Source organism: Varanus komodoensis, unplaced genomic scaffold (genome assembly GCF_004798865.1).
Source record: "Varanus komodoensis strain SLA01 unplaced genomic scaffold, ASM479886v1 scaffold3, whole genome shotgun sequence".
NCBI lineage: Eukaryota > Metazoa > Chordata > Lepidosauria > Squamata > Varanidae > Varanus > Varanus komodoensis.
This window is the reverse complement of record NW_025335761.1, coordinates 18,621,028-18,646,084: the sequence shown is the minus strand read 5'-3', so window position 1 is coordinate 18,646,084 and position 25,057 is coordinate 18,621,028. Positions and strand designations below refer to the sequence as shown.

At 38.4% G+C, this 25,057-nt stretch overlaps 1 protein-coding gene across 5 annotated transcripts in view; it reads left to right on the top strand.

Moving 5' to 3' along the window:
- Positions 1-25,057, top strand: part of STARD9 (StAR related lipid transfer domain containing 9) — a 136,773-nt gene that overhangs the window by 101,981 nt on the left and 9,735 nt on the right. For all 5 annotated transcript variants that reach the window (XM_044435855.1, XM_044435856.1, XM_044435854.1 and 2 more), the window contains exons 22-25: positions 2,054-2,504; positions 7,370-17,692; positions 19,067-19,264; positions 21,399-21,579. In XM_044435855.1, coding sequence (XP_044291790.1) covers positions 2,054-2,504; positions 7,370-17,692; positions 19,067-19,264; positions 21,399-21,579 — 11,153 coding nt within the window. The remainder of the gene's footprint in view (positions 1-2,053; positions 2,505-7,369; positions 17,693-19,066; positions 19,265-21,398; positions 21,580-25,057) is intronic.

Here is a 25,057-nt window from a genome sequence, read left to right as displayed (position 1 = left end):
AAGAAGGTGGGAGCAAGTCAAGCCAGTGCTTCTTGAATGAATTAGTATGAGCAGTCGTACTCAGAGAAGGATCATGAGGGGCTCAAGGCAGTGCTGTTAATTTCATTTGATGAATAAGCTTGTGCATGACACCGCTACTGAAATTGGTAGACCCAAGAGGTCACAAATGCACTGAGTACTCACAGCAAGGCAATTGTCCCATTTCTCTGTGGTGTACATGATGGTCACCTGTCTTCTTTCTAACCTGGGGTGTGGGGAGGGTACAGGTGGGGCTCATCTTCATGCTGTGCTTTGGAGGTGTGTTGCATGGAGCAACATTTTAAGGGGAACGCTTAATCTTATTCTGGTTACATTGCATATTGGAGACATTTGGGGTATCTTAGAAGTAGTGTGTTACTAGGGGAATGATCTCCTGCCCACCTCCTGATCTTTTAGCTCAGGAACAGGACTAAGGCTCAAACTGCTTTAAAAGTTCTGCACAACGTGAGTAAGCTCCAGCCCTTCTCCAGAGCATGGACTGGAGAAGAACTTATGGGAGTTGTCCCTGATTTCATGTCATACTAACCAGTGGATAGCCAGTGTGCTGTCTGGCTTTCAGGTAACCTACCAGTGTTGGAAAAGTATACTTTATTTTGCTGAATCATGCTGTTTTTAACCCTTTCGTGTTTTTATTGAGTTTTATGATACTTCATTGTATTTTAGCATTTGCTTTTATGGATTGTGTGAACTGCCCAGAGCACTGGACTATGGGGTGTATAGAAATTAAACAAACAAACAAAATCATTATTTAAAATAATCCCAGACCATCTGGACACAAGGTAGTATAAAGAATTTAGTTGTTGGAAGAAAATAATAATGTACAGGCACAATAATTTACTACAGATAATTTTCAATTTCTTGGTCTTTCTACTTGTTACATCCTGTTTTTGCCCATCCATAGTTCCTTTCCTCTTATAAAAAATATGACTAACTGTGAATGTAAATTTATGGATATGGAATTGAACATATTTCTCAACAGGCAAACCACCTACCTATTCTGTTTTGTTGGGATTAAATTTAAGTTTCTTTGATCTGGTCCAGTCCATTATTAATTCCAGAACTGCTGGTTCAGCAGTTCTACTCTCTCCCCTGAATCTGATGAAAAAGACAAAGCTGAGTATTGTCAGAATATTGATGACATCTAACTCGCATTGTCATTTTCCAGCAGCTTCCTGTAAATATTAAAATCATGAAGAACAATAAAAAAATCCTTGCAGAACCTCACTTCATAAATGGCATAGTATGGGGTTACTGTGCAGGTATGAATGGAGCAATTGTCTTACTGTACCTTCAGCTCCAAACCACCAAGAGTCTATCCTAAAAGATACCGTGGTTGATAGTATCCATAGTCAATTATGGATTCTGAAGATTTAGTAGCTGTACTTCCCAGTTTGTGTTCCATCAGGGTGACCCAGACACATCACATTAAAATATTCAGGTAATAATAAAAGAAACACAGGAAGCAGGAAATAATACTTTAATAATAATACATAATGGTATTCCAAGGGAAGGGAGGGGAAGGGGCCTGCCGTGGTGCTCCAGCCTCCTTCCTTGTCCATCCAAAGAACTTCCGCTGGATGGCTGAAATGAACTGTCCATCAGACTAGCAAGGTGAGAGGAGTACGGAAGCAAAGTTTACCTCTGCACTCCTTTCACCATGCATAGGATACATATCCTATCCTCTGCATAGGGTACCTGCTACAATCCTCCAAGTTCAGAGGTTTATAGTTATCTCTTTCAGATTGCAAGTTAAATTGATCATACACTTCCTGTCATGAAACTGAGTCCCATGAAGCAAAATATTTTGAAAGTGAATTTTAGGATCACAACTTCTGGTTTTAGAAAGGATCAAACTGTTAGCCTGAGCCTGCCTGTTGTTAATTAACAAATTTCTTAAAGCAAGTAAAATTAGATTCGATAGTATCCTTCAAATTGTTTCTGTGGCATTGACTGGGAATGTGCTAAAACTGATAAGACCTGCAGATTTTCATACTCTGTTTTTATTTATTTCTAGACCAGCAGTGGCTCATTGATGAAAAGAAACGTCTGGCTGTTCAGCAACAGCAGCAGGAATCTGCAGTGCAGACAGATGTCAAATCATATGCAGAAGCTGGAATTCAGAATGTATTAGAATTGGAAATTGGCCCCTCCCTAACAGAGCAGAACAAGAAGAAATTGGTACAGCTAGAGCTTTTACGCAAATTCTCTTTGAAGAAAGCAGAAAGACATTTAAGTCGAAAAAAGGTTAAACTGCATTTGGAGAGGATTGTGAAGAAGCAGAAATTGCTAGAAGCCAAGAAAAACCTGAAATGGCTAGAAGCTACTTGTTGGATCACTGAAGATACTGTGAAGCATTCCCAGTCTCAGAACAAAGATGCAGTAGTAACTTCTTGGGACTGTAAATATTCACAGTTAAAATCAGATTCACACCCCTTGCAATGCAGAAAAAACCTGTCCCATCAGAGGTGAATACCTATACTAGCTTGTTGAACAAATGATGTTGAAATTGACATATTAATAGATCTGCCAACTACCCTTTTAGTGATTCATCACTAAGACTTAGACTTAATTGGCAGGGCTGACTGTTAAGAATATACATTTATTTATTTTTATATTTCTTTGGTTCTGGTGTGAATTTAAATTTGTTTCTTTAGAATATTTAGTTCTGTTTTTCAGTAGATGCTCTTGCAGCTGCTTACAAAAACATTAATTAACATTAAAATCACAAAATTCATAAGTAAAATCATGAAGCATTCACAATAAAATAACAAAGGATACTAGAACAGCTAAAAGGCCTGCAAAATAAAAGTTATTTTACCTGCCATTGAAAACAAAATAAGGACAATACTTAGTGAACCTACCTGGGGAGGGAGGTCCAGAGACAATGTGCCATAACAAAAAGGATCTGTCTCCTGTCAGTACTTTATTTTGTTGTTGTTACGTGCTGTCAAGTCATTTGTATAAACAAAAGCCTTCCAAAATGCCCAGTCCTTGATAGTTCGGCTCTTGTAAAACATTTCTTTATGAGCAACATTTATATAATGGTTAATCTGCTTAGAAAGCCATCGAGACAATACACAACAATTTAATACAAAACTACTGATCCTACAAACTAAGTCCTTTAAGTCATTTAGGACCTTACATGTCAAAAACCAGCATTTTGAATTGTGGTAGGAAATATGTGAGCTCTTTAAGAACTAGTTGTTGTTGTTGTTGTTGTTAGTCGCGAAGTCGTGTCCCACCCATCGCGACCCCATGGACAACATTCCTCCAGGCCTTCCTGTCCTCCACCATCCCCCAGAGTCACTCAAGCTCACATCAACTGCTTCAGTGACTCCATCTAACCACCTCATTCTCTGCCATCCCCTTCTTCTTTTGCCATCTATTGTGCCCAGCATTAGGCTCTTCTCCAGGGAGTCCATCCTTCTCATTAGGTGGCCAAAGTATTTGAGTTTCATCTTCAGGATCTGGTCTTCTAAAGAACAGTCAGGGTTGATCTCCTCTAGGACTGACCGGTTTGATTGCCTTGCGGTCCAAGGGACTCGCAGGAGTCTCCTCCAGCAACACAATTCAAAGGCCTCAATCCTTTGGCGCTCAGCCTTCCTTATGGTCCAACTTTCACAGCCATACATTGCAACTGGGAAGAGCATAGCCTTGACTATACGTACTTTTGTTGGCAGGGTGATGTCTCTGCTTTTTAGTATGCTGTCTAGATTTGCCATAGCTTTCCTCCCCAGGAGCAAGCGCCTTTTAATTTCTTGGCTGCAGTCCCCATCTGCGGTGATCTTGGAGCCCAGGAAAATTAAATCTGTCACTACCTCCATTTCTTCCCCATCTATTTGCCAGGAAGTGAGAGGACTGGATGCCATGATCTTAGTTTTCTTAATGTTGAGTTTCAAGCCAACTTTTGCGCTTTCCTCCTTCACCCCCATCAAGAGGTTCTTTAGTTCCTCTTCACTTTCTGCCATGAGAGTGGCATCATCTGTATATCTGAGGTGGTTGATATTTCTCCCAGCAATCTTAATTCCAACTGGTGATTCATCTAGCCCCGCCTTTCTCACGATGTGCTCTGCATATACGTTAAATAGGCAGGGCGACAGTATACAGCCTTGCCAAACTCCTTTCTCAATTTTGAACCAATCAGTGGTTCCGTGTCCAGGTCTCACTGTTGCTTCTTGACCCACATACAGGTTTCTCAAGAGACAAGATGGTCTGGTACTCCCATCTCTTTAAGAGCTTGCCACAATTTGTTGTGATCCACACAATCAAAGGCTTTAGGATAGTCAATGAAGCAGAAGTAGATGTTTTTCTGGAACTCCCTAGCTTTCTCCATGATCCAGCATATGTTGACAATTTGATCTCTAATTCTTCTCCCTCTTTGAAATCCTGCCTGTATTTCTGGTAGTTCTCGGTCCACATACTGCTGGAGCCTAGCTTGTAGGATTTTGAGCATAACTTTGCTAGCATGTGAAATGAGTGCAATGGTGCGGTAGTTTGAACATTCTTTGGCATTGCCCTTCTTTGGAATCAGAATGTAAACTGACCTTTTCCAATCCTGTGGCCACTGTTGAGTTTTCTAAATTTGCTGGCATATTGAGTGTAGCACTCTTACTGCATCGTCTTTTAAGATTTTGAATAGCTCAGCTGGAATACTGTCACCTTCACTAGCTCTGTTGTTGCTCAGACTTCCTAAGGCCCATTTGACTTCACATTCCAGGATGTCTGGCTCGAGGTCAGTGACCACTCCATCGTGGTTATCAGGGATGTTAAGCTCTTTCTTGTATAGTTCTTCTGTGTAATCTTGCCACCTCTTCTTAATCCCTTCTGCCTCTGTTATGTCCCTGCCATTTTGGTCCTTTATCATGCCCATCTTTTCATGAAATGTTCCCTTCATATTTCCCATTTTCTTGAAGAGATCTCTGGTCCTCCCTATTCTATTGTTTTCTTCTATTTCTTTGCACTGTTCATTTAAGAAGGCATTCTAATCTCTTCTAGCTATTCTCTGGAATTCTGCATTCAATGGGTTTATCTTTCCTTTTCTCCCTTGCCTTTCGCTCCCCTTCTTTCCTCAGTTATTTGTAAAGCTTCCTCAGACAGCCATTTTGCGTTCTTGCATTTCTTTTTCTTTGGGATGGTTTTAGTTGCTGCCTCTTGTACAGTGTTGCAAACCTCTGTCCACAGTTCTTCAGGCACTCTGTCTATCAGAACTAATTCCTTAAATCTATTTGTCACCTCTACTGTATATTCATCAGGGATATGATTTAGGTCAACACTGAGTGGCCTAGTGCTTTTCCCTACTTTCTTCAATTTAAGCCTAAATTTTGCATCGAGAAGCTCATGATCTGAGCCACAGTCAGCTCCTGGTCTAGTTTTTACTGACTGTATACGGCTTCTCCATCTTTGGCTGCAGAGCACATAGTCAGTCTGATTTCTGTGTTGACCGTCTGGTGATGTCCATGTGTAGAGTCATCTCTTGGGTTGTTGGAAAAGAGTGTTTCCTTTGACCATCGTATTCTCTTGACAAAATTCTACCAGCCTGTGCCCTGCTTCACTTTGTACTCCAAGGCCAAACTTGCATGTTATTCCAGTTATCTTTTGGCTTCCTACTTTAGCATTCCAATCCCCCATAATGATAAGGACATCATTTTTGGTGTTAATTGTAGAGGGTGTTGTAGGCCTTCATAGAACCGGTCAACTTCAGCCTCTTCAGCACCAGTGGTTGAGTCATAGACTTGGACTATTGTGATGTTGAATGGTTTGCCTTGGATTCGAACTGAGATCATTCCGTCATTTTGGAGATTGTATGCCAGTACTGCTTTTCCTACTCTTTTATTGACTATGAAGGCTACTCCATTTCTTCTGAGGGATTCTTGCCTGCAGTAGTATACCTGATGGTCGTCTGAATTAAATTCACCCATTCCTGTCCATTTTAGTTCACTGATTCCTAAGATGTCGATGTTCAGTCTTGTCATCTCCTGTTTGACCACATCCAGCTTGCCTTGATTCATGAATCTTACATTCCAGATTCCTATGGAGTATAGATCTTCACAGCATCGGACTCTCCTTTCAACGTCAGATGCATCTGCAACTGAGTGTCCTTTCAGCTTTGACCCAGTCGCATCATTTTTTCTGGCTTTACTAGTACTAGCCCTCCGGTCTTCCCCAGTAGCATTTTGGACACCTTCCAACCTGAGGGGCTCATCTTCCGGCATCATATCTTTTTGCCTTTTGGTACCGTCCATGGGGTTTTCATGGCAAAGATACTGGAGTGGGTTGCCATTTCCTTCTCCAGTGGATCACGTTTTGTCAGAGCTCTCTGCTGTGACCTGTCCATCTTGTGTGACCCTGCACGGCATAGCTCATAGTTTCATTGAGCTATGCAAGCCCCTTTGCCACAACAAGGCAGTGATCCATGAAGGAATAAGAACTGGTAGGATACATCTAATCTCAGTAATCTCAGTCATGCTGCTGAATTGTGCAGTATATTCATTTTTGAACTTTCTTCAAAAATAACCACATATACAATATATTTTTAAATGTGGTATTATTAGTATAATAGGAATTAAAATGCTACTGTAATAAGGAATTAGAAAGAAAATATAGTCATGTTTGCTTTTAGCTATGAGATGTAGGTTTTGTGTTAGAACTTTTATCTCTTACTTCCTTTTGTTTCTCACAAAACAGCAATCTTGATTTTTGGTAATATAGAGATAATATAATAACATAATTAAAGGTATCTTATAAATTCACAAACATATCTTACTATGTATAGGACTTCATGGCACCAAATATATTTTGAAAATTACATAGAAAAGTTCTTCTAAGTTCAATTGAGTTTTTTGTAGATCTAGTTGAAATAGTATTAAATGTATTTGTTTTGTTGCCTCCTAGAGTGAAGAATTAGATAAGATTAGATAAGAGCACCAAGCACTTATTAGCAATTGCGGGGTGGGGGTATCTGCCACTTTACACCAGCAGGAACTGATGACTCATAGTAGTTCCAAACTAGGATGGGCCCAACCATGCATCAGGATATTAAATCCATTCTTTGATTAGTTTTCTGGATCACTGGGGTAATAAAAACAGCTGTACCATTCCGTTGATTTGGCATACTTGCAGTAACAGTGCCAGGTGTTAGCACTGACTCTGGTGTTTTGCCCTGTCAGTTTGTGCAGAGAACAGGCTCCTGACTCCTAAGTTAATGACAAGAGTTTCTGTTGTGGTATAGATGATTTGGAAAGCAGTGTTCTGACTGTCTTCAAAACTATTAGTTTCAAAACAATGTATGGGCGGGCTGATTCTTATTATGCATCTGTCTTTGTTTTTACAGCTTTTTCCTGGAGAAGGATCCCTGTCAATTATCTACCTCAGCACACAGCTATGGATGCTCTAAAGTCAATCCACCAAGACAATCACTGTCTATAGAATATCTTCCCAGAACAATTCATGAATTTGTGAGAAGAGATAACATTCATGATGAGAAAGATGTTTATTTCCCAACTCAGAGTCATTTAATAAAAAATCAGAAGTCGCTGTATTTGGGAAATAAAAGAATAGTGGGGAATAATAGTAGTGATACTGATGTCATTTCTCACACCTGTAAAGACAGTCAAAAAATGGAGAAATTGGATAACAAACCATGGCAAACTAGATCTAAAGCTCAGAGCTCTAAGAATTGTTCTCCTGACCATTTTAAGAAGAAGTGTGCACCTGAAACTGCAAAGCGGGTAGTTAAAGCAAAACCACTAGGAGATTCAAATCAGTCCACAGGGAAGCATTTAGAAAAAAATGATGCTCAGGCAGCTAATAGAAAGGTTAGAACAGATAAAAGAAAAAAGTGCCAAAGTTCAGTTCCAGGATATCCTTCCAAAGAACTGAAAAAATCAGGAGTCTCTGATAAACCAGCCGTACAACAGCTAAACAAATCAGCAAAGAATGGGAAAAGAGATTCGAAAGGGAAGCCATCAGTGGAGCAACATGAACTCCTGAGGATTACAACTTCAGCAAGAAGCCTTAACAATTTAAACACCCACACGTTGCTCTGCCATGGTGAAAAAAGATGGCACAGTGCTGAGACACTGAATTTTGGAATCTCAAAAGCAGCCCCTGATCCACTAGGGAGCTGGCAAGAAGCTGAAGACATTGAGTTTTCTGATACAGATAGTTCTTATTCTGTTGATTCTCTTTCCTGTGCTAATGCAAATGTCCTGACAGAGCAACTGAATCATGAGGAGTCAGCTGAAACAGACATGGTTGACCTGGAATGTTCTGAAAGTGATGACAGCCAGATGTCCCAAGATTCTCTCACAGAAAAAGAAAATAAAACTAAATGCAAAGAAATAAAGCTTTTTTCTGAGGTCCATCAAAAATCTGCTACATATTGCAAAGACCATAAGTATCAGCCTATCTCCTTGATAGCAAACTCATCAGGCAATAATCTGACTCTGAATGAAAGAAGCTTTTCTCTTGATAGTTTAGGTGATGTTGATGAAGTGTCAGGAGAAGATCTTGCAGGGGAATCCAAACTAGGGTCATTTGATGAAGTGCCTGTAGAGGTGTTTTGGAAGCTACAAAACCTAAAGTCAGAATCTATAAAGAACAACTGGCAGCATAATCCAGACATCTGTAATGAAGCTGTAAGACAATCTGATGACTTAAATCTGAACACTAGTTCTTTTTATTTGGATGCCAATATAGAGTCTAGTTCTAGTAACAGTCACAATCAAGCAGTAAAGGAGTTAGAACTAAGATTTTCAGGTCAAGAATGCTCTTTAGATCAAAGATCACACATTGCAGGTGAAAATCTTCCTATTTTGACAGATTCTTGGTTGTCCTATGATGTGAAAAATGGGAAGAGCAGCCCCATCATAGCAATGCCTTCTTCCCAAGACCACACAGAATTTCAGGTTGCCCAGTTACACCCTGTTAACAAGTCAAATTGCTGGTTGAAGAAAGATGACTTGAGGCAGTCAGCTGCTGAACTATCATTTGTTTCTTGTTACAGAACCCCTCACCGCATTTCTCATGAGCCAAACAACATTGAAATGCTACTTTCATCTGCAGCACCATCAGTACCTTTACCAGAAACAAGGAAGTATTGTGAAAGTGAAACTTCAGGAGCCACATCTTTGTATCCTCTTTCTACATTTCCTCCAAAACATAGTTACTGTGAGGTTGCCTCTCCACCTAATACTAACTGCCCACAAGCTGTTAACATATCTGAGGATGTGTCCAGTGATGAATGGAGGCAGACAACTACCCCTTTGAAAGAAGCTTCCCCATCTCAAGTGTCAGAGAAACAAGGCCTTTCTACTTCTTCAATTTATCCTGAGATTTCGAAGGATCAAACTTTTAAAAATAGTGCACTAAGTTCTGTACCAAGTACTCATACTTTACAGAAAACAGAAACTTATCTAAATACTAATTTTGAAGAAAGTCTCTTCAGAAATACTGAAAAAGAAAACACTGATTATGATTCTGATGGCAGCACAAGCAACCCAGAAGTAGATAAGTCCATCTGTACATTACCCAGTGAATCTCCTGACTCAGTTACAATACACTCAACAGAAGAAAAGTACCAAGGTCATGAACATTTATTTTCAAAAGAGGGAACAATTTCATTTCGCGATGAAAGTTCCTTTGGTTGTGGCATATTAAGCAAATGTACAAATTCATTTACTAATATCAGGGAAGAAGAATATTCTGCTGATGGCGTGTATTATGACAAAAGTAATTTTGATCTGGTGGAGAAGACAAGATACCAACAAGTTTCTGCTGAAGAAAATAAATTATCTCAAGATAAGACAATGACTGTTCACCACACTGATCAGCTTGCTCTATCAGAACAGACCCCTGAAATTGAGGGGGTCAGTATGCAAGAAAGCAGGGCTATTTTAATAGAATCTGCTTTAGAGGTTCCTTCAGAAGTGGAAGAAGGTGAAGGCCAATATGGAGAATGGAGTTCAGAAAATAATTTTAAATTTAAAACTGAAGCATTAATGAAAGGTTTTCATTCAGGTTTAAATCTGGACTATTCTGGAAATACTTTGAGCCGAAATACTTTAACTTGTGATGCTGACAGCATGGTGGGGAAGAACAGTGAAGGGGGAAACTATAACATAGTTTCTTTTTCCAGACATGAAACACCTTCAGCCTCTTGCATGGATTTCATAACTGACAAATCAATGTATTCTAATTTGGACTTAAATGAGAAAAAAACTGAACTTCCAGTTGATTGCTCTTGTAGCATTGGTGATCAGTTAACTCAACAATCCAATTCAACTGTGTGTGATCAAAACGCACCTAGAATGGAAAAATATTCTGGAAAATGTCAGAATTCTGTCGTAATTGAGGATGTTTGTAAGACCAAATCAAGTTGCATGGAAAATGATTTAAATAATTCTGGTTCTGTCCACACCACTGATCAGAAACATAACCTGCCTAAGGATCTCAATAATTCTGCTATATTTGATTCCACTGTTCATTCTGATAAAACCAAATCTCAGCACATGCCTGCATCAAGAGAGCAGAAAGAAGCTCCAAGTTTGCAAATGTTCTTTAATGGAAATGATTGCTCAGTAAAAGAGTTGCATTCTGATCAAGACAGAAGGGAATCCGGAAAAGAGTTGGGAAATTCTGGAATTGGATTAGCCACAACATCCCAAGAACCGAGTCTGTATGTGAAAAAAGCATCTGACTATCTAAAAGAGAGAGTGGTTACTGGACCCCTAACCTCTTCTGAGGACAATAAGAATGACTGTAATAATAAAACAATAAATTCTGAAGAACCCGTTAAATTAATAAATAGTGTTGATAAGTTGGAAAGTGACATTTTAGAAATCAAATATAGTCAAAAGGTAAATTTTCAGAATTACCTTAGAGTGGAAACTCAAAATGAAACTAGCGAAAGCAAGACAGACTCTGAAAACTATAGTTTGCTTCAAAAACCTAGCAATGATCATGAGAAATGTTACAAGAAACTGTCTACAGCAGTAATACAAAAACAAATAGATAAAGAGAAGACTCCATTGATTGATGTTAAGATAAAAGGACTATGTGCATCAAAACCAATAATGGGGGCTGATAGCAATAATCAGGCATTCACTGTCAATCACAATAAAACCCATGAAAATGTGAAAGAAAATGATTGTCCCACAGACATAGAAGCAAGATCTGAAAGTATTGGACAAGATGAGTATCCTAGCCCAACAACTTCAATGCAATTTACAGTTGATTCTGTTGATACATGTGAGGAACCTGGTCAAGTTGACAGAACTATAGAAAATGTCTTCAACTCTGTATCCACAGTGAATGCAGTAACTGCTGGATGTAGGCAAGAGGACCTTTTAGACTACAGTGGCAAAGATGATAAAAATTCTGCTAGTACTGAAATCTTAATGAATCCTAAGCTTGTTCAAGAAAATAAAGCTGTGGGGGACATACTTTGTTCTCCAAGGATGGGCAATGAACAAAGTGATGTAGCAGAAAATGAAGTATTATTGAATTGTCGGTTAACTGGGCTATGCAATGATGAAAATGTTATATTGCTACAAGAGAATGTAACTCATGGTTTAATGAATTGTGACAGCAACAGTAATAGCACAGACCTTGATGATGCTGAAATACCAGAAGTGTATTTCACAGCTTCTAAATTGGGATATCAAGAGGATGTGCCTCTGTTACCAGAAACTTGTTTTGATACCAGTCAAACGCATGAAGAAAAAAGTTTGACAACTCTTTGGAGTGACATGGATATCATAAATGAAACTCTAGAAGACAATAATAATGATGGTAATTTATGTGAAGGTAGAGCTGTAACCGGACAGTGTGGAATTAATAAATTCAAACAACTTGACAATGTTGAAAATATTAGCTCAACCAAATATCCTTCTCTAAATTACTCTCATAAAAGTAGTTCAGAACACTGTAATGCAAATTTTGTTGGAAGCAGACTTGATGTTTATAAATGTATGCCAGTTCATTGCATACTTAAGGAAAAGGAGACAGTATGTTTGAGCACCTCAGTCCAATTGGATAGAACAGATTTGATAGCCCAGCACATCAATACAGAAAGCATGAATCCTTTTAAAACAGAAAATGAAAAGGAAAATTTAGAAGAAAACAATAAAAGTCTAGAACTTGATGGTTTACAAAATGAAGCTGACATTCTACCAGAGAATGCACATAGTTATTGGTATTCAAACAGCGACACTTCATTAAATGAAGTATCAAAAGAAAAAGAATGGCTACCTCACATTTTCTCAAGGATCAGTGCAGCCATTGTTGATGATTCAATATCTGATAGACAAACTGAACCACCAGAAAGTACAAATCAAGACTGTGAATTAAACTCCATGGCTGTTAAAAGCTTTCCTCTTCAGAATATATCTAGTCCACTGTCAGCTGGAATAAATACAAATGGAGAAAATATGAAGGGTGATCCTGCTACAGCATGCAATTCTGTGGTGTCATTAAATCGTAGTACTGAAAATGAAGTATTTCTCCAGTACTATGAAACACAAATGGATAGTGACATGCAGGTTGGAATAGTGTGTACCATTAACAAAGGAGAAGTAAATGATTCTCTTTCTGGTGTTATGAAGAATAAATATATCATATTTCCACCTGATCAGCTGCAGAAAGATGGCGAGATGAAGAAAGACTTAATATGTAATAAAATGTCTAATTATACCACATCTAAGCAAAGCCTTAGTACAGAGAACATATGTTCAAACTCAGATTTTGCAGAATGCCACGAATCACTAGCTTTTTCTCTAGCTGATGACATGCAAAATAGAGGAATTCCTCTTAAAAGTTGTGATATAGGAAGTCCTCATGGAGAATATAGCACAAAAGAGAACAAAGAACAGTATTTAAATTCATTAAACATACCTCAAAAAGAATGTGCTGCATCAGCTTTATTAGCTTTAGGAACAAAAAATACACTTCCTTCCCCAACAGTCAAAGAAAATATGGACAAAATAACACCACTGTTACCAGCACTTTCTTCTCAAGAGTCTTTAAACAGCATTATCAGTCCTAAAGAGTTGAATTCATTAATGCAGCATGATCAGGCAAATAAATGCCTAGGTAGCAATTGCATCAAAGCAGAATACAAAACAAACAATGAAAAATTTACTGAAGAATTGGAATGCCAAATAGAAACCACTGACATTCTCCTATGCAGAGCATCTCATGATCCCTTTGTGGAGCACTCAGATGACATTGTGCCAACATGTGAGGATGGAGTTAATTTTTCAGAGCATTCTAATCAAGCCTTTTGGGAAAATATCCGTTATGATGAAGATAGGTCTGCCGGATACAGTAATTCTTGCATTTCTGAATACTCATCTAGTCACCTGAATCGTACAACCATGCTTCCAAATGTTTTGTTAGAATGCCCTAGAGGCAAGCACAAAGCTGGTGTTCTTTGTTTTGGGGAAAGCAAATATTTGGACTCAGAGGTTTGTGGTGTTCCTTTGTCTTTTGCTTGTGATTATGCTCAGCATCAACAAGATGACAAAATCAGTGATCATGCTGATAGCACAAAAAATACTCAAGAAGTGGTGGAAATTTATCAAAATGGAAGAGAAGTTCAAGATTATATCCCTGAATGTCAGTGTAACCAAGGAAATAATGCAAATAATGTGCCTTTGCATTCTGACAACTGTGTGGACCTGACAGAAATAAGAATGAAGCCAAGAAGTTCATTTACTCATCAAAGTTTAAAACAAATAAGCAGTGATGAAGTAATACCTGCTCCATTATGCTCTGTGGAAAATATTTCTACTTCTATTGTATTTAAAAATGCTGGCACTCTTGAACCCTCAAGATCACCAGAATCTTCTATATGTCGACCATATACTGACTCACTGCAAGATGCTTTTTTGTCTCCCTGTTTGTCAACTTCGTTTCAAGTACAAGAAAGTCCATCGTTTTGTCATCAAGCTTTCCCAGATAGATCTTTTGGAGATATTCCTTGCTCATCTTCAACCTCTGTTAGCTTCAACATGAGTGAAATGGAGAGACACACTGAATTATATGTTGCTGTATCAGGCTGTTCAACACTTGCCACCAGTCAGATACAGGAAAGTCAGTGTGACAAATATTCTGAGATATTTGACCAGCTGAATGCTTTGGAAATTACTTCTTTTTCGAAAGAAAATCGATGCCTCTCACTATCTGATACTAAAGCTAATTCTCAAAAAAGCACTAGCTTAGAATGTCATGGAATGCACAAATTTGAATCTGATGAGTTCTACAATAAAGCAGAAGTTTGCCAAGAACTTAGAGATAACACTACACTGCAGACAGGCTGTTTAGAAGATACTGGCAAAACTTTGCATCATACTTTAAATTCAAGTCTTGATTCGCAAGGAGATGCCATTGCACCACATTTAAATAAGGAGGTTAATACAGTGAGTATTACTAACAAAAATACGGATAATCCTATAATTTCATGTAAAGTGATGAAGAATGAGAAGGACTTGATATCAGAACAGCCAAATCTTTCAGTGATAAATGACAGTGTATCTTCCCAGTATTTTGCAAGAAACAATTGTTTGACTTTGCAAGAAGAACCTGCACCAGAAATACCTTTGAAAGAAAATAAAGTTCTTACCTCACGGAATGCAAACAAAGATAAAGAAGATGGACAACGACCAGCTTTACAAAATCATAGTTTATCAGCTCCAGCAATTGGTGCATTATCTAATTTTGCATGTGCTTCGGACACTTCTAGGACAGACTTTCCTGTGCATCTTGCCTCTAAATCATTACAGGAGTTAAATATGAGTGTTGAGCCTCCATCACCAACTGAAGATGACCTGCACAGAACTGAAAACTTGTCAAAGAGAGACAATGTTGTCCCAATTAAATATAAACCAAGATTTCAAAAGAAATCCAGTCCAGTACAGAAATTTAGTCACTGTGATAAAATAAACCGTAGAGAGCAAGCTCAGGGCAGTCACTCTTTAGATCCTTCTCCTGTTCGTTATCCAGTAGCTATTGGCCACGTTAATGACAATCCTGTGAATGCAGAAATAGGGACGTGCTCAGATTATGTTACATCAGTATGTAGATACAACACTGGTAAAACTGAAGAACTGGGATATCAAGTAGAGACAGCAGATGGATTAGTTCAAGACAACGAAGATGCAATGCACTTTTGTTCAAGTGACACCAACCCTTATATTCATCCATGGCAGCAAGTTGACCACTGCAAGATTGGTTGGAAACAGTATGTTTTTGGAAGTGCAAGTGATGTTTCAAGTAATCCACCTCCACTGAATTTGGATAATCAGACTGTTATGAGGTGTTCCAGTGTAGATAATGGTTTGAACTCAAATAACTCCCCATTCCATTCTCACCTAAGCTCTTACGCTAATGCAAGGATGTTGTCTAGCACCATAAGTAGTACAGAAGATCTTCAAGGTTGGGATGTTGCAAGAGCAGGCTTTGAATCTACACGTTCAGATGAAAGTGGCAAGCATCATACTAGTGTTTCTCAGGATGAACTTGAAACACCAGCAGAAAAATGTGTTTCTGGTTGTGAAGATATTCTTCCAAATGTGAGATGCTCTCAGCAGTCTGGAAATACTTCAATGCAAGTTGATGAAATTGTTCTACTCTACCCTTCTGAATCAGATTTGACCCCCAATACACCCCAGAGGGTATTTACTTGTGAACAAGAAACACAGACGGAGACTCCAGCAAGACATAAAAGACAGAAGAGACATCGTAGAAGCTATACAGATACGCCTGCAAGAAAACCTGAACCAGACAATTTAGTCCAGCAACCTTCCTCTTGGTCAAGTGTGCAGAATCTTTCTGTACACCTTTCACAGCTGCTTCAGAACACTTCTGAGCTTCTAGGTAATTTGTCCTTGTCAACTGTTAAAGATAATGAACAAAGTGACCACAAAGCAATTGAGGAACACATCAGAACCACCATGTCTGACAGCTGTACCCAAACAACAAAAGACATAGGCATTCAGACTGATATTTTAGGACACCCTCAGAGTGAGATCAAGGAAAGCAATTTCAGCACTAATATGGAAAGTGAATCAATGAAGTCTCAGGAGGTAAATGTTATTGTGAAGCTAGTGCACTCAGATACTGTAGCTCTGACTAAGGAGAGAGAGTCAGAAAGCAAGGAACAGATATGTCAGAGTGTGCTCAGCAGAAGTTATGATGCTCATGCTCAAGGAGATTCCTATGTGCCTCAGCCTGCCAATTCTTCATTGGAAGTGCCAGAAATACCATTAAATGTTCTACCTGGTCTTGCCTCTGGTACTCCCAAAGTTTCTGTTACAACATCTGCATTTGGGTCTGGACATAAGTCTTCAACCACTGTGGTTAATAGCCCTGCCTTATCCCAAGTTAAGGATCCTGTTGAAACAAGGGGACTATGCTGTAAAAATAGCTTGCTAGTTGACCGAGCCTCTTCTCCAATTTTGACACTTAGTGCCAGTCCAGCCAGCCAGAAATCTGCATCAGATAAGTCTACTTGTTCTTTCAAAGGATCTTCTGGGCAACAGAAAGATAATGCAAATTCAGCAACCAGCTTCATAAAGGGGGGATCAGGTTTACAGTATGAATTGGGCTCTTGGGACCCACGTGTAGAAACTTCTTCACAAACTGAGGTGGACAGTGAATCAACCACATCTAGAGAGAGCAAGGAGATGTGTACAATGTCTGGAAATGGCTTGGACAAGAACTCAACCAAAGAAACTTCAAGAATAGGTGCTCTAAAACAAAAGCACAAATTTACTATTGATACACATACTGCAGTTCACACCAAACGACTCTATCATTCAAGTAGCACTTTGGAACTTTCCAGCCATGGCGAATATTTAGTTGATGATCACAGAGAGCCTGCTCCAGTGGAACATTCATTTCATCAAATACGAGCTACAAGGAGGGCAAGAAACCTCTCAGGAGGAATTAAATATGAAAGCCCGATTAGAAATTCTGAAGGCTCGCCAGCCAAAAAATCTTCCCAAAAATCTTTAAATGAATATCATTCAACTGCGTTTTTAAGATCTGATGAGACTCCACAATGTGTGCTTGATTCTTTTTCTCCTCAATGCCATCAGACTTGGAGAAACCAAAAGTGCTATCCATTTCCAATGTCTGAAATGAGCGATATGCAAGATATTGATGATACTGAAACAGGATCTGATACTGAAAGTGAATGTAATACTGAAATCCTGCTAAATGAGAATGCCTCTTTAGTAAAGACCCACAGAGTTCGAAGTTACAGTCTTCGTGACTTGCCCTTGCACAATAAATTTAGCAACTGGTGTGGTGTGAAGGGAGGTCCTCACTCTTCTTTTACTAGCCTGACTCAAAGTGCTAGTGATATACACAATCAGGTGGAAAGGAAGATGGTTGGCACAAGAACAGCCGAAATAGAAGAGAGATCTCTGCTTAGCGAGAGAAGAGCCAGAGAGATTGAGAGCCTGCAGAAAGAGCGTGCCCAGGTTATGTCTGGCATACATTTAGATATGAATCAGCATCCTCTTACTATCGAAATGACTGAAGCTAAGCTAACTTACGGCATTGGGGAAACAGATGCACAGCTGAGAATTCTTCAGGGTGGAGTAAGTGAGGATTTGACACTGGTGCCCATAAAACAGCATCTTTATGAAAGGTGAATTGTTTTACTTTTTCTTATGTCAGATAGTTTGTTAAAAGTAGAATGACTTTTCAAGTGAACATAGATGTATGTTGTTGAAAGAACTAAAAAATATATCAGATGTGTCTAAGTTTCAGAACCAGACTAGATATTTCAAAAACACACACTGACAACACCACCTTGTGATAAGGCTTCCTCCTCTGTAGTGTGTGATGCAACTTATCCTGAGGTTTAAAACAATGATGCCTTGCATTTTCTGTCCAGCAGCCAATGATATGGTAATTGGGAAAACATAGCAAAATGACACCAGGACCTGGGTAAATTGCATTAGCAGTAGAGGAAATCCTAGCACATGGCTGCCATTTTCAAGAACAGCCCTGTGCCTTAAGTAGTGGCTTGTTCCACCCTCAAACAAGAGTTTTCTTCAGTAATAGTAAACTATATAATTAAGCCTCTCAGCTTTCGAAGGAGTAATTATTACTCAGCAGTGCAAACACTATTATACACTGGCCCTTATTGTTGCTCCTAATATTTGTTCTCCATGTTCCTCTTTTATTAGACATCATCATGGCTGAACAGTCTTTAGATATGGCTGTTCTAAGCAGTGTTATTATATTGCACTCAACCCATTCTTTCCTAGAACTTACTTTCTCATTTTTCTTATTATATTATATTCATATCCTGCCGTTTTTTCCTTCTGAGTAACCCAAGGCTCCATTTTATCCTTACAACAGCCCTGTCAGATTAGGCTGAGACTGAGTGACTAGCCTAAAGTCATTCAACTTGCTTCATGGTCAAGTAGGAACTAGAACCTGAATCTCCCAACTCCCCAGCCTAACATTCTATCCACCACACCAGTTCTCATTGTATCTTATATAATCAGCTGAAGCAGTCTATATTTTTCATTTCTCGGTATATGATCAAATATTCTAAATGTCTACATTTTATAATGTTTTGCTCTTTTATACAGTCTCTTTGATATTTCTAAATTTGTCACGCTTTAAATCAATGAGATTCATAACATCCTGTGAAGCAGAGTAAAGCAATGGCAGGAGACAGTAAATTAGTCTAGTTTTTCATAAAACCTCCATAATATACTAAAGGAACAATGAATATTTTATATTGATTAAAAACAAACAAAAACCAACTTTAGAGGATTATGTTCACCATAAGGCACAGTAACCTTGAAGTAAGTCTTATTTGATTCAGCGGGCCTTAATTTCCGAATAAAGATTTTAAAGCTCAGGCTGTATTACTGAAAACAGGATTTTATTTCTGTACGTAAGATTTCTTGCATCTCCCTTGAACTCCAGTCAATAAAAGCTTAAATTACACTAAGGTGTGTATGAAGTGTCAACCTCTTCCTTTCCTCCCCTGTTCTCATAATAGGCACAGAAAGTCAATTGAAATGCTGAGAAAGCAGAGGGAAGAGAGACTTCAGGGTTTCAGAAGGAGCCGTAGCCTCAGTCCACAGAAACATCTTAGCCTTTTCCAAACAATGGATACAAATCAGAAAGATTTGGATCTCCCCAGCCGACGCCGGGAATACTTGCAGCAGCTGAGACGAGATGTGGTGGAAAATACAAGGTAAGGATCACCAAAGCCTTTTGGGGGTGCTTTGACCTTACTCACCTGAACATTTTTTATATATATTGCTATGAGATAATTTTAGATATGGTAAGTGATATATAAATAGATTAAATACAATTATTTAGTAGAGCTGCTCAATATAAGTAGATGAGGGAGGAGTTTCATTAGCTCATTTATTTTGGTTTAGATGGTAGTGAAGACTGTGGCGTTCCATTAAGCTTTTAATGCTTTGTAATGTTGCATGTTGCTATTCAGTTGCATTCCTTTGTGTTCCTTGGTTTTCTGATATCATTTTCTGATTTTTATAGGTTGGTTTATTTCTGAGTAAAAGTGAATGTGGTCTGTTATTGGAGAGTCTCCTTGTTTTTGTCCTTCTGTCCAGTCTAATAACATGTTAATTTGGTTACATAGGGGAATGTATAAGTGTCTGCCATGCAACACTAGATTATTCTAATTCTAATAGTTTACTTAGAGCAGGGGTCTCAAACTCGTGGCCCACGGGCCAATTGCCGGGACAGGTGGGGCACGGGGGAGGGACCCTGTGGTCTTCAAAGCACCGGCGGCACCCGGGCCGGCCGTGGGATGAGCAGCCCACCACCACCACGGTGGTGGAATACTTGATGCAGCCCAGCCTCACCCAGACTCTACTTCCAGCGGCCCCCCAGGAGTTTGAGACCCCCTGACAGAGGAACAGAATCCATATACCATGCATTTATTCTGAATGATGGGGAACTGGCTACTCTTATCCCTGCCCGCCTCAGTTCTGCTTCAAGTCAGTTTTCATTCTGAACCAGAGAAGAAATGAAAGCCCTGTACTGCTTGATTCCCTTGGGGTCAGCATTGCAACCCACTGAAACTAAAGGCCAGCATCAGGCATTGGCATTTTGGAACAGTTGCCAAGGCTCACCCCCAATAGGGCACCTCACTCCTAGAATCCCTTGAAATTGTTGCCAATCCTTGTTCTTCCACTTCCTCTAACCAACAGAGTAACTGGAAACATAAAAGAGAAGGAAGAGCAGCCTCTGCTCACTTTGTGCTCTCTCTCTCTGGCCAGCTGTTGGGACAAAATCCAAAGAAAGAGGGCAAGCAAATGGTCAGTGGCACCAGGAGAAAGGAGTGAGCCCATGGCGTGCATGTTGCCCAAGAACCTTCAATTATCTGCAGCCTGCACTGGCAAAGTTCCTATGTGGGCTCGATCTTAGAAAGCGTTGCTAGTGTTTCTAAGATAAATAGGGGTCTCATACTGTTCCTTTTCTCAAGCCTCATAGCTCTGTCACCTTAGTCATTGTCAGAGCATTACCTCCCAAATGTTTTGCTATTGCTCTGATTTACCCTAGTTACCTTGTTTGTTTACTCTGCTGATATATTTCAAATTGACACATCTCATGTGTCACAGTTTATACTGCATTGTATTCATTGATTTATATATATTTAATTTCTGTATCACCCAGTAGCCAAAGCTTTCTGCATGCAATTTATGCAGAATTATTTGAGCTAATTGTGTTTTATTTTAGCTGCTTAAAAAAAGTATGTAATTCAAGGAAGCAATTTAACGTACTTTTCACTCTATAAGACGCGCCTGACCATAAGACGCACCTAGTTTTTAGAGGAGGAAAACAAGAAAAAAATACTCTGAATCAAATGGGCACATAATCACAGGCACATTCCCCATCACTTCCCCATCTGACAGACTTACTGAACACACATATTCACTCTATAAGACGCACAGACATTTCCCCTTACTTTTGAGGGGGGAAAAAGTGCACCTTATAGAGCAAAAAATACGGTAAATAGAAAATGACTAAAAAGAGCATTCAGCATAGCAAAACACAAAAGCCGTAATTAAGTTAAAAGTGATGATTGCTGGTGTGGATCCATCCCTCATCTAGCTGTAATAATCGATGTTTTAATTAATATTTAATTTTAAAAGATCATTAAATTTTATTGCACATTTGTTTAACTGTCCAAACATGGAAACAAAAAATATTCAAATCAATCATCACAGTTTCTTGAAAAAAAAGAAAAAGAAATGTTTTAGAGATTGTATATTTTAGTTCAAGTGCCAGAAAGCAGTTATCAATCCATTATCATTCTTAAAAGACAGAATGTTATATTGATGTATTTTCTTTAGAGTTCAAGACCCAAAAGTGAGGATTCATCCTCCTTCAGAGATTGAGCTGCTGCTTCGAGATTATCACAGGGCACGAGAGGAGACCAAAACTGAAATTGCACGAGCCAGGGACAAGCTTCGGGAAAGGGCTGAGCAAGAAAAGAGGCGTATTCGCGAGCAAATATTCTCTCAACTACAGAAGGCAAGTTTTAAAATATTGCAGATAGTTTATCAGATGTATTAATTTAGAACTTAATCTCATAATATGGACATGATCCAGCACATGATCCAATAACTGTGCTGAAGCTAAGCAAATGTGGGTCTGGTCCATGCTTGGGCATTTGGATGCATTCTACTTTGAGTTCCATGGAGCAAAAGTAACATTTTAAAAAATTACAATTAATCAATGCACTTTTTGTTCTTGGACTTGCTTCCCAGGATGTGTCAGGTGTGCTGAGCTTCATACATATTTTGTGGAGACTTTGGATGCTTATTATCAAAGTCTTTGGGGCTCATATATTATATGGATTTGCAGTGAGTCATTACATGATCTTCATTTAGAGGTGCATACATTCACTGCATCTTTATACTTGGAATCAAAGTATATGACTGAGAGGAAGGAAAATAGGATTACAATAGGTACACACGTGAGTTTGTGTACACCCTTACATTTCTTTTTTATTCTACGTTTCAATAAATTCATAAAAAGGCAATGAGATGGTTACTACTAATTATTTATACCCTGCCTTTCCTCCTTTTGTAAGGACTGCAGGGCAGCTGCCAACATTCTTCTTTTCTCCATTTTATCCTCCCAACAACCCTGTGAGGTAGGTTAGGCTGGAAGTTTGTGACTAGCTCAAAGTCACCCATTGCGCTCCATGGTTGAGTGAGGACTAAAGTCTGGAAATCCTGAGCCCCAGTCTAGCATTCTTAACCTTATTAAGACTTATTTTATATTGTTAACTTGTTTTATACTGTTAATGTATAGTATTTTAATTGATTTATTTGTGAGCCGCCCCGAAGCTTCGGCGAATGGGGTGGCATAGAAATTTTCTAAATAAATAAATAAATAAAATGCATGTATGTAATCTAGAGAACTAATCGATATAACATTTATGCATAAGCTTCAACAAAGGCTGACTGCATATTCAAATATGTATCTGTTTGAGAGTGGCTGTCCATCTATATGTCATCCATTTAAAATGTTGAAAACATCTTTAGGATTTCATTTCTTTGCATTATAGGAGGTGGACATTTAACCTTCCAGCATTATAACATTAGAATTTTAGCAGTCAAATGAGCAGAGAAAATCTATGTATATTACCTTGTGCTTATTTGTAAGAAGCAAGTAAATAATATCTAAGAATTTGTCTGTCACTAAATATCGAAGTATGTTCTAATACGAAATTTACCCCTATTATAACTTCTTCCACAAGAGTCAAAACATATGATTAAAGGAAGCATTAGTAGAATTACACTGCCAGTAGTTAACCAATTTAGGAAAACTCTTATTAAACAGAGATAATTGCATCAAAAAAGTTTTTTTTTAAAGTCTTTTATTTGAGAAATACAAAGTGACAATTATATATCAATCAGAACATTAACAAACAGAACTTGTTTTACATGATTCATCACAGATTTTATACATATTTTAGGGCTGTTGTTGCTGAATGTATCCTTGTAATGTACATTTTAAGTTCTGTTACAGTTTTCAAATCATCACTTTTCAATTATTCACCTCACTAGTTGCTACACTCTTTCAAATATAGGACTGCACACTCAATGAATGCTGGTCTATTGGTCCTGCATCAATGTACAGTATGCAAGTTCCTTTATTTGCATTAGACATATGCCTTAATATGTAATATGCATAAATATTGCAAAACATAAAATTTGCATACTAAGATTATAAAACTTATACATAGGAATCAGATATCTATACATTGTTGTTGTTAGTTGTGAGGTCACATCCGACCCCATGGACAACATTCCTCCAGGCCTTCCTGTCCTCCACATCCCCCGGAGTCCACTCAAGCTCACACCAACTGCCCCAGTGACTCCATCCAGCCACCTCATCCTCTGCCGTCCCCTTTTTCTTTTGCCCTCAATTGTTCCCAGCATTAGGGTCTTCTCCAGTGAGTCCTTCCTTTGCATTAGGTGGCCAAAGTCTTTGAGTTTCATCTTCAGTATCTGGCCTTATACCAATGCCAAAATTTAGGGTTATGATTGTCATAAAGGACAGCATATAAATGTTTTAAAAAATTAAGTAAGTTTATAAAAATGATAATTTTAAAATCATATTTGACCTGGTTTTAACTGCTGCTGCTAAAAATTTAGCTGACTGTGCCATCACCTGATTATCTCGGCTCACAAGAAGAAAAGATACATTGAAGTCAGATGAATGACTTGACTTCTTAACTAGCAAGGAACAAAAAACTCTTTGTGTATATCTTTATGGAAAAGAGCAAAACAGTAGAACATGGGCAAGTGTTTCAACACTATCATCACATGGGCATATATGACTTTGTAATGGAACTCCTTTGAAAGGACCCTCAAGTAACATTGAAGGCATGGCATTAAGTCGTGTACATGTAAGGGCCCTTCCGTATTTTGGGACTGTTGGCACTTGCAAATACTGTACCATTGTTTTTGGATGACTTGTTAAAAAGTGATCATATCAAGGATTTTTTTTCTCATTATTGTCTGTATCTCTTTTTATGTAATGGGTTGGTTTAAAAGCTTCCTGTGTCTCCCAAAAATGGGCTTCATGCTTGATCTATATAAAATGAATTGATTTGTTTAAATCAGGATTGATGAGTATAAATTTTCATAAAATTCTGAGGAAACTTTATTTCTTTCCTTTGTTTTGTGTGTTTTTCACTATTATCTTTGTTATCACAGGAATAATTAGGCTGTTCAGCTTTTTTTGTAAGGCTTTTACAATCTTTTTTTCCCCAAACACATAACAATCCCTGTTTGTAAATGGCATGTCTGTTTGAATTTTTCCTTCTTGGGCTACCTGTAACTTTGTTCCTTTATTAATTGGCAATCTATATATTTTTATGTTATATGTTTGTGTTTACTCTCTAATTTTGCTATATCAGCCAATAAAGTGACCATGGCTTTGGTGACATTTTAAGTTACTTGTCTGACATTCATACTGCCCTGATCACTACTTTTACAACATCTTATACTTGAATTTATTGAGAATAGTGCAGTTTGTAAAGTGGTTCACAGTTTGTCTGTCAGATCCACTCCAAGTTGTTTGAATTGTGAAATTATTTCCTTTTCCAAATTAGAGGACCCTACCAGTTTGGTCTCTTGGGAGCATATGACTGAGTCACCACAATGTTGGCACAGCCTTCATGCTCAGAGTGTTGTAGCGTGTACTCGCCATCCATGCTGCTGAAAACAGAATGCAAGCTTCATTCTTGACTTAGTGCTGTGGTCTGTTTCATCCCTTTCCCAGTGCTATTATTTTATTTTAAATTAATTGTATTTTATCTCTATATCTGCTGTTAATTGGCCTGCCAGATCAGAGAAGTATCCATTGTATCTGTTTTCTTTGCTTAGCAAACATGAATCTTCGTTGAATAAGATGTAAACTGAGATCTGTTGAAGCTTCAGGTGTGGATGCTGAAGTGACAATCCATTGGTTAGACAGAACAAGATAATCCAGT